Source organism: Notechis scutatus, chromosome 1 (assembly GCF_049901735.1).
Source record: "Notechis scutatus isolate UNSWTSFEM ecotype Mainland chromosome 1, rNotScu1.2, whole genome shotgun sequence".
NCBI classification, from domain to species: Eukaryota; Metazoa; Chordata; class Lepidosauria; order Squamata; family Elapidae; genus Notechis; species Notechis scutatus.
This window is the reverse complement of record NC_142009.1, coordinates 159,705,653-159,718,260: the sequence shown is the minus strand read 5'-3', so window position 1 is coordinate 159,718,260 and position 12,608 is coordinate 159,705,653. Positions and strand designations below refer to the sequence as shown.

Below are 12,608 nucleotides of genomic sequence, written 5' to 3'. Positions count from 1 at the left end.
CCATTTTGGAAGATGGAAGTTGGAATCTTCTGCATGGAACAATGTTGCATATTTTTCCAGAGTTTTAGAGCACTTCTTCATTAGTAATAATGAATCTTTAGGCATCTTTGTTGGAAGACATCAAGTCTCCTGTTAATACTTGCCGATGCCTTCCAAGTCTTACCGACACAAATGGGATTGCTATAGAAGTGAGCAAATGGACTTTTTAAATTTCAGTGATATAGATGAAGAGGACCAGGTTTTATTCATTCTCTGGAAAACGGCTGTTGTTTTTCCAATGCAGCCCTTGATATCCACCTCTCTATCGCCATTTCAAGTGATTACACTGCCCAAATAGGTAAACCTTTCTACTTCCTCAAATGGTTGTGATCCAAGTGTGATTCCCTGTATCTGTGCGGTGGAGCTCACATACATGATCAACATGATTCCTCCACACTTATCCTGGGGTCAGTTTTGGTTTTGCTTCTTCATCTAAGGCAGTCGTCACTTGTATTTTTATACCATCTTCCTCAATTAGGACAATATCATCTGCCACTCATTACATAGGACAGCAATATTTTGACTACATTTATTTTTAGTCTGTTGCAAAGATTAAGTTAAAAACTAGTCCCAAAATTTTACTGGTAATATTTAACTTTACATGGCATCACTAGAATGTACTCTGGAACATATAGTCATTATGGCATCTACTAATAGTAAACTCCTGTATTTAGGACAGTCATGTTTGGTTCACACATGTCTTATGCACCCAGCCGTGAGTGATCTTTACCATGAAGTCAATCGGAAGTGTTATTTTACTTGGATTCTATTTTTTGTGACTCTGTCCTTGGCAAATAAACTCCCTTAAAATTGTGGAGCATGCTGATAGATTTTGATAGAGTTAAAATACTCCAAATTGCTACTTTTTCATATTAATGTGGAAAATTAGGAGCAAAGGTGTCATTTGGACACAAGAGGGACTTTGCTACATATATCACCTATAACTGCTGACATATTCTGTGCAGTAGCAGATAGCAATGTCCTAGAAACAGTATATGATCCACAATCTACCTCTTTTACTGCCCAGCAAACAACTAAATTGCTGACCTACAATTTTATAATAGAGTTAGAAGCAACATAAAAATGCTAACTCTCATTTAAACTAAAGCTACAGTAGCATTTTAATCAGTAAATCCATTATTGTGATCTATATTCATGAAAAATTATACAAAATGTACAAGAAGAAAATGTGCTTTATGATCCCTTTGCTAGTGTGGTTTTCCAGTCCAGTGGGGGTTCTTTTATATAAAAACACAAAGTGTATTTAAAAGGAGTGAATTTTAACAGGAGTTCTACTTATTTTTAATAACTGCACCCCGTGAATTATTCTACAATGCTGTCAGTTTTTCTACTGCACAGAGTTCCTTTACCAATAGTGCAGTGTTCTTCAAACTTGGCAACTTTAAGACATGTGGACTTTAGCTCCAAGAATCCTGGTTGGGAATTCTGGGAGTTGAAGTCCATACATCTTAAAGTTGTCAAGTTAAAAAAAATGCAACAGACTGTCCTAACTTGCCTATGTTACTATGCAAAACTACAAAAGAATTATTTAGATTAGCAGATAGAATGGGACCTAGGAGGTCTTCTAGTCTAACCTCTTGGTTAAGCAGGACATTTTATACCACTATACATATTTCCACGTAGCACAGAAGTCTTGTTACATAGCAACTCATTCTATAACAGGACATGGATGACCCCTCAGTCACCTTCTGTATTGTGTAATTTACCTTTGACTTGATCCAATCACATTCTTAAGAGGAAACTAAATGCCAGCTGGATGCTTGTGGTTAGCACATCATGGCTTTGGGCGACAGTAAAATAACCAGAATTATTCTCCACAGACTCATGGTGGATTTGTCTTATGACTCCATGTGTAAGCAATCTATCCAATATACGTATATCCCCTCTACCTGATCTGATCTGATACACCAAATCAAACTCCATCTTAGAAGAACCATATTGAAATGCAGGATCAGGATTGATAATGAAGATTTGGTTGAGTTTACAAAAGCAAGAAGGGAGAAACGTACAGTCATCCAAAGCTCATGATAAAGCTGATGTTCATTCAAGGCAATTTACCTTAAGAAAAAAAAATCATTGTCTGTTTTGTTTAGTAATGAAAAGGAAAAGCAATTAAACCAAGAGTCATTGAATGCTAAAAGAATGTTATGAAGTGGCAATTCTTACTTGATTGTTAACCCACAAGTGGGTGAATAGTTCTAGGTTTCAGATGAGCTGTTGGAATGGAATTGAAAAGACCCATGCTCTAATCCAACCTCAGCTGAAATCTACTAGGTAACTTTGGCTCTGCCATTCCTTTATTTGGTGCATTTCACTAGATGGAGGGGGAAATGGGAGAAATGAGTGCGATGGATGCCAAACTGAGTTGGACAATATACTGTAAATTGAATACATACATACATATATGCATGTGGGGATGTGCAATTAAGGAAATATGTAATGCAATCATTTATTTCCATACTAAAAAAAGCAAGGCTATGTGAAATCTGTTAACATCATAAATAATACCCCAAAAGAACAGTAAGCAAAGAGGCAAAGTTCCAAGAATGGCTAGGCTTTCATGGTTAGCCATAAGAAGCTTGGATTTCTTAGCTGTTGAGGTTGTTATTGGTCTAGTGATTAAGGTACCAGGTTCGGAACGGAGAGACTGTGATTTCTAGTCCCACCTTAGCCATGAAAGCCAGTTGGGTGACTTTGAGCCAGTCACTCTCTCTCAGCCCATAGGGTTGTTGTGGTAGGGAAAACGGGAGGAGAAAGGTGTGTTGGATATGTTAATCACCTTGAATTATTTATAAAAATAAAAGTGGGAAATAAATAAAGTCCCCGAATGTTTTCATAGTTATACTGAAGTGACACAGGAAATTGAAATCCATTTATTAATTCTTGATAGCACTAGGATCTCTAGTTTTTTCTTCTATATGGTGTCATCCACTTATTAATGCTATTTTTTTCTCTCCAGAGCAATAAAAAATAGTTTCTCCGGTGATGTGTGATGGTCTTCAAAACAGAACTGTGAAGCTCACAAGCAAACTTGGATTTACCTTCCTAAAAATTAAGATCAGGCCCACTCCTACTAAATATGTTCCATAAGGCAGAGCCACCAATGAAAATGCTGAAATTCAAACCGGACAGGGTGATTTTCCCAAGGCATTCTCTCATAAAAACTAGTGCCTCCCCCCACACCCCTAGTCACAGCTTTCATGCATTTATGTCAAACACAGAAAGCTGTCAATCCAGCTTCTAATGTGTACTTTAGAACTTCTCTGCCTTCCCATGAACTCTATTGTGCCAAGACTAACTGACAGCACTCAAGGCTTTCCACAGTGACTATACAAAGTTGATAAATCTGTAGAACATTGGAACATGTCCTTCATGCTAGCTTTTTCCATTGGTATAGAGCCATCTTCTTAATTGCTATCCACACAGTAAAACCCAAGTTCTTCATACTTCAGTAGGTTTCAAATGTTTGGAATATAATTCAACTTTACCTTATTATCATAGACATTTTTTATCCAAGCACCTTGTTTATAAGGCTGTAAGTTATAAAAGCAATATGACATCTACACAGATCAGACCCTATCATATTAACTTCCAACATGCAGTAACCCAGCCCTTGCCATCTTCACTGTCAGTAATCCTATATGTAAAATATATGAAAAAGAGAGAATATGTTATCAATATAATATAATGGTAATATCCCTAATTTAAAATTTTTAAAACCCTAACCTAGCACCTTGTTAATGCACAACATTCCAAACTATCTGCATCTTTCTCATGTTTATCTTCAAACAATTTGTTAACAGTGAATATAACTGTAAGGTTTCTTTATATACATTAAAAAGCAAGAGAAAGAATTTTTATCTGCATTTAGTGTACCTTTGTTTCACACTTTGGCTATTGTGGCAGCATCTTCTAATTAAAACATGGTCAAAACATTAATAAAATAAAATAATGAATATTAATATTCCCCTTAATGTTAATAAAATATTAAGAAAATATTACAGCAAAGCTATACATAGTGTAGTCATAAAGCACAAAACTTTATTAAATTGGAGGAAAGCCTAAAAATATGAATATATTATACAAAACTGTGTGCAAAAGTAGTTTATCAGGTAAAATGCATATAAAAATAGTATTTTTCAGGTATGTTTTTAAAAATTTTTTAAAGTTAGATGGTGACTAATTAGTTCAAAATAAGAAAAATAGTAAATGAAATAGATGAGTTGCAATGACTACAAAGTTAAGGTAGCTGTGACCCTCTGTTCTACCTTATCTGTAATATACCATTCTTCTCACTGTTTTCTAGAAGGAACTTTCACTCCACCCTTTCCGTGCATCTTGTGCTTCGTATGTTTCTTTGGAGAGAAGGGTTTACTTTTCAAAAGTTCTTCCTTCTTAAGCTCCCAAGCTTCATCCTTCTCATCCAGTTGGATTCCCTTTGATTTTGCCGTCTGGCAATATGTCCTGTATTCCATTTCAGCTCTAGATCAAAAGGAAAGAGGAAACGGTTTTGGATAAGCTGCTATCAATGGCGGATCACGACTTGAAAGGGAGTATTTCCATTTGGAAAGCTGGGGGATATTGCATCCACGTTGACCTAAGTTCCAAAATTAATTTAAAGCAAAACACCTTTGGCTTTGCTTTCTCAAAGCCTAGAGCAGTGGTGGCTAACCTTTTTGGGCTCCTGTGCCAAAAATTGTGTGTGCGCTGGCGCTCGCATGCCAGCACCCAGAAGGCAATGAACCCCCCCCCCCTCATGCCCCCTGCGCATGCACGTGAAATTCCAGGAAGTGACGAAACGGGCCTATTCGGCCTGCAGAGGCTTTTTTCAAGCCTCTGGAAGGCTGAAAAAGGCCTCAAACCAGCAGAAAATCAGCTGTGAGGCACGCGCATGCGCAGTGAGGTAACTTTGGTGGCTAACCTTTTTGGGCTCCTGTGCCAAAAATTGTGTGTGCGCTGGCGCTCGTGCATTCACATGCCAGCACCCAGAAGGCAATGCGCGCCCTCTCATGCCCCCTGCGCATGCACGTGCAATCCCCCCGCCTCAACTGCACTGTGCCTCACAGCTGATTTTCGGTTGGTTTGAGGCCTTTTTCGGCCTGCCAGAGGCTTGAAAAAAGCCTCTGCAGGCCAAATAGGCCCATTTCATCATTTCCAGTATTAACAGCTGTGCAGAGTTCCTTGTAGAACAGAGTATGTGGAGAGGATGCATCAGACAGGAAGGTATCAAACATGAGGAAGAGGGGGCTTGGTGGGGGAGGGGAGAGAATGACATAAAAAGGCATACAGGTACTCCTCCACTTCCAACCATTTCGTTTAATGACTGAGCACTGAGAACATTTTCCCCTGGACTGTAGTAAGCCCCTTTGCTCGATCACAAATTAGCATTAAGAATAGTACAAGGTCACCTGCCATAATTCTTTTTCATGCTTACATTTCTAAGAATTTGACGCAGGCTTTGTGCCCATAGATTTCTGCAATTCTTCTTGGGACATCTCCATAGAGATCTGGGGCGTCCATCGGTGCGTGCAAGGAGTGCAGAGTTCTCAACACGCCCAGTTGCCCTGATTCTGCAGCAAAATGAGCTGGAGTCCAACCTGCCTCCGTTCGCAAAACCAGGCGAGCACCGTGTTCCACAAGCAGCTTTACTATCTTTGTGTGGCCTGTTGCAAATACAACAGAAGGTTAGAACGACAAGGACGACGACAAAACTTTCCCATTAACAGAGAAGTAAGACCAGCCTCTGGAATCTCTTGTTTAGGGAAGTGGTTTTTAATTCTGAGAATTCGGTCTTATTGTGACTCTTCAAACTATTAATTGGAGAACTTTTTCACATTCTGCATTGGCTGAAATTTTTCTGAATTATCTAGGTGGATATCAGGTACTCCATTTTTTAAAAAAATGTCTATTTATACCAGTAGTGTCAAACTCGGTTTCATTGAAGGCCACATCAGGGTATGTTTGACTTGGGAGGGCCGGGGAGTATCGGGTGAGGCTGGGGATGCATGGACATGGTGGGCATGGCTGGGGGTGGGGGTGGCTATGGTGGGAGTGACATGGGACTCATGTTGGGGGCACTTGTGGTGGCCAAGTGCTAAGGCAGGACTTCCCTGAGACCCTCCCTCACCCTCCTTATAATCTCCTTCCTTCCTTCCTTCCTTCCTTCCTTCCTTCCTTCCTTCTCCTTTCCTTTCCTTTCCTTTCCTTTCCTTTCCTTTCCTTCCTTCCTTCCTTCCTTCCTTCCTTCCTTCCTTCCTTCCTTCCTTCCTTCCTTCCCTTCCTTCCCTTCCTTCCTTCCTTCTTTTGCCTTCCCTCTTCATTCTCCTTTCTTCTTCCTTCCCCTCTTTCCTTATTGTTGCTTCCTTGCTTAGTTTGCTTTGATAGCCCTCTGCCAGCGAAAATGGAGCTATGCCCCCCATGTCCCATTTTCGGCCTCAACAGCTTCCTGCAACACCATGGGCTAGTCCTCTGCTGTTTCCAGGCCAGCCCTGTGGCCAGATCTAAGCATCCAGCTGGCCGGATACGGCCTGCGGGCCCTGAGTTTGACACCCTTGATTTATACCATAATTGCACGGTATATAAAGTAAAATATCACTTGGCATTACCTTGTAACACCATATTGGACATTCATGGTTCACATATTCTAATTTATTTATTTTTAACTTATCTGAATGGTATACAAAGTTAAAAGAACACAAAAAACAACACTCCCCAAAAACCACAGAACAACCATTGTAAAGACAATTTAAAAACATTAAAAAGTAATCTGCAGGAAAACTCACTCCATTTCCATATTAATACAGCTCCTTTGCAGGCACTACACTCACATCCCAGGATTTCCGGGTTTTATTGTCCTTCTGGAGGGCTGACATGTATTCCTCCTTTTGAAATCTTTATACTTACTGGTTTCATGAACAACATAATGAAGGTATTATTTATCAATATGTATATCTAGGTTATTTTTGATGGGTATATTCTTTTCGTAAATTTAAATAGGTGTCTAAAATATGCAGATTCTTAGTAGGGGAACATGTGTAAGGAGATAGCATAGTGACATACCCTATTGGCTACCTTCCCTCCCCCAAAATCTGTATTTTTAATATCTGGCTAATGCCTTGCATTTGTTATTAAGTCTATGAACCCAGTTGCCTTATAGCTACACTCGGTTGCTGATGGCCAAGACCATTACTCTACCATTACTCGCCACACTGTTTATATGGCAAATAAATGAAGCACAAACTTGTTATGGAAATACCTTCTGACTCGGTATAAAAATTCATAGATGTGATGGATGCCACAGATCGATGCCATCTCTTTTGTCCTAACAATTCCTTGTAAAGGGCAAGCTGTGCCTTCGTCCCACACACAAGCCAGTGTATTTTGCGTTCAAATCTTAGTGTCTTGTCATCAGAGGCGTTCTCATGTGTTAGCGCCTTTACGCTGCTTTATGCCCAACACTGTATGCTAAGCACTCTATAGCGCAGCATTTTGTTTTTCAAATCAAAGGTAGATTTTAAGACCAAAACCACTTTTGCCCTTCACAAACTTTAATTTCAATTAAGTCAATATTCTTTTTTGTTATTTTATTTTAATCTGGATGGCAGTCTATCTCAAAAACACGATTCTGGGTGGCTAAGAACTATTTTTAAAAAGAAGACCAAAGCAAGAACCCATTCCCAGGATCCCAAGGTCGTTTCCATTGAGGACTTAGGCCAGGAGTGAGCGGGACATGCTTGGAACACAGGATCCCCATCCAGCCGCTTCTTCTATGTAGGTTCTGCTCCTGACCATGTCCTCTCATACCCAAATATAGTTTCTGTCCTTCTCGCTGCCAGGGGAAGCACTTGTAAGGAACACAACAGTACCACATTTGGACAATTCATGAAAGATCAGTGGTGAAAATGGGAGTGAAAAGGAAGACAGCTCCGGCGGGGTTCCTGCTCTCATTCTTCTGCCTCGTGCAACGTGGAATGCATACATCGTATTGCGTTCTGAGACTTTGCTGAGCCGTTCTCACTCAGGTCCGCATTTCCAGCCGGACCATGGACCGCTCCTATTGGCTGATGCCGTTTGACAGCGGACTATAAAAGGGAGCTGTCAAACGGCATCAGCTGTTGCCTGTCAGCCGGCTGCCCTGTTAGCTTGCGGCAGCCGCGGCAACCCTTTATTTTTAAATAAAGTTTCTGCTGAATGTTGCTCTGCGTTGCCTCCGTTCTTCCCACCGCCTATTTAATAGATCGTCCCCGTCAAATTGTTCCTTTACTGACGCAGAGCAAAGGAAGGATCGCCGGGCGCCGCTCCTTCCAATTTTATTCTGCAACTGGGTACCTAAACTGGGATAGCCAAAGGCCTCGCTAATAACCCTCCATATGCTAATCAGCCACAGCACCGATTCCAGAATCTTAAAAGGGAGGCAGCCTTCTTGCCTGTTGCTCCTGACCGTCTCGACCTCTGCTTTTGCCGAACTTTTACCCCGCTTTTGATTACTGTTACACCGGGGAAATATCTATGTTTGCTCACCGATCGGAGCGGCTTCCGTGCTTGCTCCGATCAGGACGCGGAGAAGGGCTTGGGGATATATGCCAGCTGCAACCCGAAGGCTTGTAACTTGCCTCCACGGCCACTCGCATTACGCCCGTCCTCCAGTGTCCTCCTGGCGCATGCGCGTCCCCCAAGCGACGGCTTACCGTTTGCTGCCGCCCAGTGGAGGGGCGTCCGGTCGCTCCAGTCCGCATCTTTGCAATTTGGGTCCGCGAGCTCCCTCTGGAGGATTTCTTCCGCTAAGTCGTAGTTACCCAAAGCCACCGCTTCGTGCAGCTCCGTCATGCTGCCTTTGGCCAAGCTCTTGACTTGAACCCGCAGCTAAGGCTTCAGGCAAAACCTCTCACAGACCCGGTTTCTGTCTTCAAGAGAGGCGTGTCAGATACGCGAAGAGATTGTTCCTTTCTGCTGCCGCCGCCGCCGCCGCCATGCGCCCCAATCACTCCAAGGGCTGCTAAGGGCAACATAAACAAAAGAGTTCCCATTCCCCTCACCCCTCCTTCCTGCGATTAGGACCGAGCGGCCTCCCGCCTGTTGCGTAGAGAACCGGGCTCCTCCTGCTGGGAAGCCTTCGAGATGCCCCCGGCAGCCCTCCATTCACAGCTGTGGGCAGGAGGGCGACTCCGACAGCAGGAATATTGTGAAGTGTTGGTGTTTTCCAGTGGCCGGGCGTTGCTTGAGCGGGAGGAAGCCCTGGATGAAGGGGCAGAGTTGGTCTCTGCTGGAAAAAGCGGGGATCGCTTTGCAGAAATATTGCACACAATAGATACAAACTCAAGGTAAACCGCACCAAACTTGATTGCAAGGAAATACGACTTCAGCAACAGAGTGGTCAATGTTTGGAATACTCTACCTGACTCTGTAGTTTCTTCCCCAAACACTTTAACCTTAGACTGTCTACTATTGACCTCACCCCTTTCCTAAGAGGTCTGTAGGGGGCGTGCATAAGCGCACCAACATGCCTACCGTCCCTGTCCTATTGTTTCTTTTTTTTCTTATATGTACCCATTTCATGTATTCAAAACTATGTTTATTCTTATACCTGTATATCGTAAGCGATTGACAAATCAAAATAAATAATAAACCGGGGAAAGATATTTGGGGGGGGGGGTTAGTTTCTGCACCTGCTTCGGGCACGAGCTCTGCCTCCCCAAACAGCCGCTGATCTTCCCAGGCATCTGGGCAGTGTCCGCCAGCCCTTCTTTCTCTCTCTCTCTCTCTCATTGTTTTGTGCTTCTGGTCCTACCAAATGTCGGATTCGAATACCCTTTCGATTTATAATAAATGGATCGGCAGGACAATCTTCTCTTTTCTGCCCCTAAAAATCGGGCATCCGAACCAGGCTTTTCTTAGTTGCTTCCTTATGCTTAACGTTTTCCAGTTCACCGCCTGTACCTTTCTTACTCAACGCAAACATTTTAGTTTTAAAGGTCAGAACTTTCTTCATAGCGACTTAAAAAATGCATTGGGGGAAATAGGAACAGGGAGGAAAAATCGCTGAGTATTAATTTTCTTACAATTCACTTGAATTTTTTTTTTTATGGGATGTCATCTCTCGGCTCACCAGCAGCAGCATCTAATTAATATAACCAACAGTAGTGCATTTCTAGAACTGAAGTACAAATTTCTTCATTCTGAATCCCCAAGAAAGCGAGAAAAAGCAACATATTTTGCCAAGGAGGTTTCAGAGAATTTTTGGGCTTACCATTTCAATCTTCTTGGCTGTAAAATCTATGGGGAGAATGGACTTCCAGACTTGTAAGATTTCTGTTAATATAACCTTACAGTAAAATTACTTAATCAGGATTCTAAGCAGGAATTGAGAAATCGGGAAAGTAGTATTAATTAGTAATAAGTACGTAAATAAATAAATCTACTGACTTAAATTTAATGCAATACAGGAAGTTAATGGCACAAAGACCTAGGTCTGATCTGGCTGTTAAACAGGGCCAGTGTTGGCTACCCAAGCAAATGGCGCTGTCCACCAATATCTAGGGACCCAGCAACCACAACCAGAGCAATAATTTGTCTTTGTAAATCTTATAAATATTTGCCTCTTGCTTCTTTGGCAGTAAAAAATTCTGATAACAATATATTAAGAAATAGCTATTTGCTACTTTTTCTGATAGTTTTTTTCTGATACTTTTTCTGATAGATCCCTCGGACAGCTGTTTGTCTGTTTCCACATAACGGATGATTTCTCTAGCTAGTCTAGAAGAGTATTTCAGGAAGCCTTCAGTCTTATAAATCTGGATCTCTTTTTTCAGCCCAACTTCATTTAACTTCAGTGTTCTGTTGGTAGAAATATTCATAAATTGTTAAGCATTTTGCTGTGTTTCTATTTAAATATTAGTTTTCATGCTGTATGTAGTCTGAACCTCTTTAGAAGAACATGTAGAACTCAATCCCTTCTGTGTCATGTATCACAGCCACAGTTAGGTGTAGCAAGACTTCAAGTTAGATGCTTGATGGAGATAGTTGTAATTCTTGACTTCAAATTTCTCATTCCGACATCTGCTTATTCACCACTTGTGCCTAAAATCTTTGCTTTTTATACAAAGCAAGAATAAGCAACATATAGAAAACAAATGCAAATGAAACATCTGAAAACTATGTGATTTTCCTCTTTTTTGAGTGGCCAAGTAGGGACACAAATCATGGAAACACTTTGCAGGCAGTTTTGCAATTTTCCTACATAAATCTCGGATTCAAAACTGTCTCTATGTTTGGGTTCTCATATTCTACTAGGAAAATTTGTAAGAATGATTATCATGTTAATCTGTTGCACTGAAGTTTATAGTCCATCAGTCTGAGAAGTGTTGGATATTATATGACAAATTGATTAGAATCACAGAATGGGAGAAAACTCAGAAGTCATCTAGACCAGGGATCACCAACCTTTTGGGCCTCAGGGATCACCAAACTCATAATTTTAAATCCCAGGGACCACTAACCAGTTCTGTGGGCGTGGCCTAATTTGTGGGTATGACTTGGTGGTCATGTGACTGGCTGGGTATGGCTTGTATATAAATATAAATATTTAAATAAATATTGAATTTTTTATAAAAGAGCAACTTTTACCCAAAATTAGGCAAAGCAGGCAGGCAGATTGAGTTGCTCACAGAATCACAGATTCATTCAGAGATCTATCTGCCATTGGCTAGCTCAGTCTGACACATAAAATTTGCTTGCAAGCAAACTCATAAAATTTGCTAGCAAGCAAACTCACAAAATTAACTCACAACACACACCATGTATGTAAATATTGAATTTTTTATTAAAAAAGAGCAATTTTTACCCAAAATCAGGCAAAGCTGATTTGGGGGTGTTCTAGAAGGTGGTGTAGATCTTTATAGAACTGGTCAACTTTAGTCTCTTTAGAGTCAGTTGTTGGGGCATAGACTTAGATTATTGTGATACTGAATGGTTTGCCTTGGTTTCAAACCAAGAACATTATGTCATTCTTGAGAGTGTACCCCAGTACTGCTTTTTCCACTGTTTTATTGACTATGAGGGCTACTGCATTTCTTCTAAGAGATTGAATTGCTCACAGAATCATTCAGTGATCTATTCTATTAGCATTGGCTAGCTCAGTCTGTCACATGTGAGTCTGCACTGAATAATAGAATTTTCAGTCCTAAGGGAGGTTTGGCTGTGCTTAAAAGAAGAGTCAAAGATCTAAAGACTAGCTAGAAAGCAAGAAATCCAACCATTTTCTGTTTACTAGCTAATCTAAATCTCCTGGCACAGCAGAACAGCTGATGGTCAGAAAAAGGAAAGTTTGCCAGGTAAGGAGTGAGTGGGCGGGGAGGGTTCCCGCGGGCCATGTGGGCAGCACAGCCTTGTGTTTCTGTGCAGCCTGGATTAATTGCTTTGGGGGAGGTGTTCTGGGGATGAGATTTCTCTGAGGCCCACCAAAATTTTCTCGCGGCCCACCGGTTAGTGACCGCTGATCTAGACCAACTTGACTTGGCAAATGATAGTACCGTGTTTCTCACAAAATAAGG

At 41.2% G+C, this 12,608-nt stretch overlaps 1 protein-coding gene across 1 annotated transcript; it reads right to left on the bottom strand.

Annotated features, from left to right (window-relative positions):
• Positions 1-4,082: 4,082 nt before the first annotated feature.
• Positions 4,083-9,139, bottom strand: LOC148133072 (ankyrin repeat domain-containing protein 66-like). Its single transcript, XM_087953164.1, has 3 exons — positions 8,748-9,139; positions 5,495-5,723; positions 4,083-4,542 (listed from the first exon to the last, which is right to left on the bottom strand). Exons 1-3 carry the CDS (start codon positions 8,884-8,886, stop codon positions 4,353-4,355), a joined length of 558 nt encoding a protein of 185 aa, XP_087809290.1. The 5' UTR covers positions 8,887-9,139; the 3' UTR covers positions 4,083-4,352.
• Between the last annotated feature and the right edge of the window lie 3,469 nt (positions 9,140-12,608).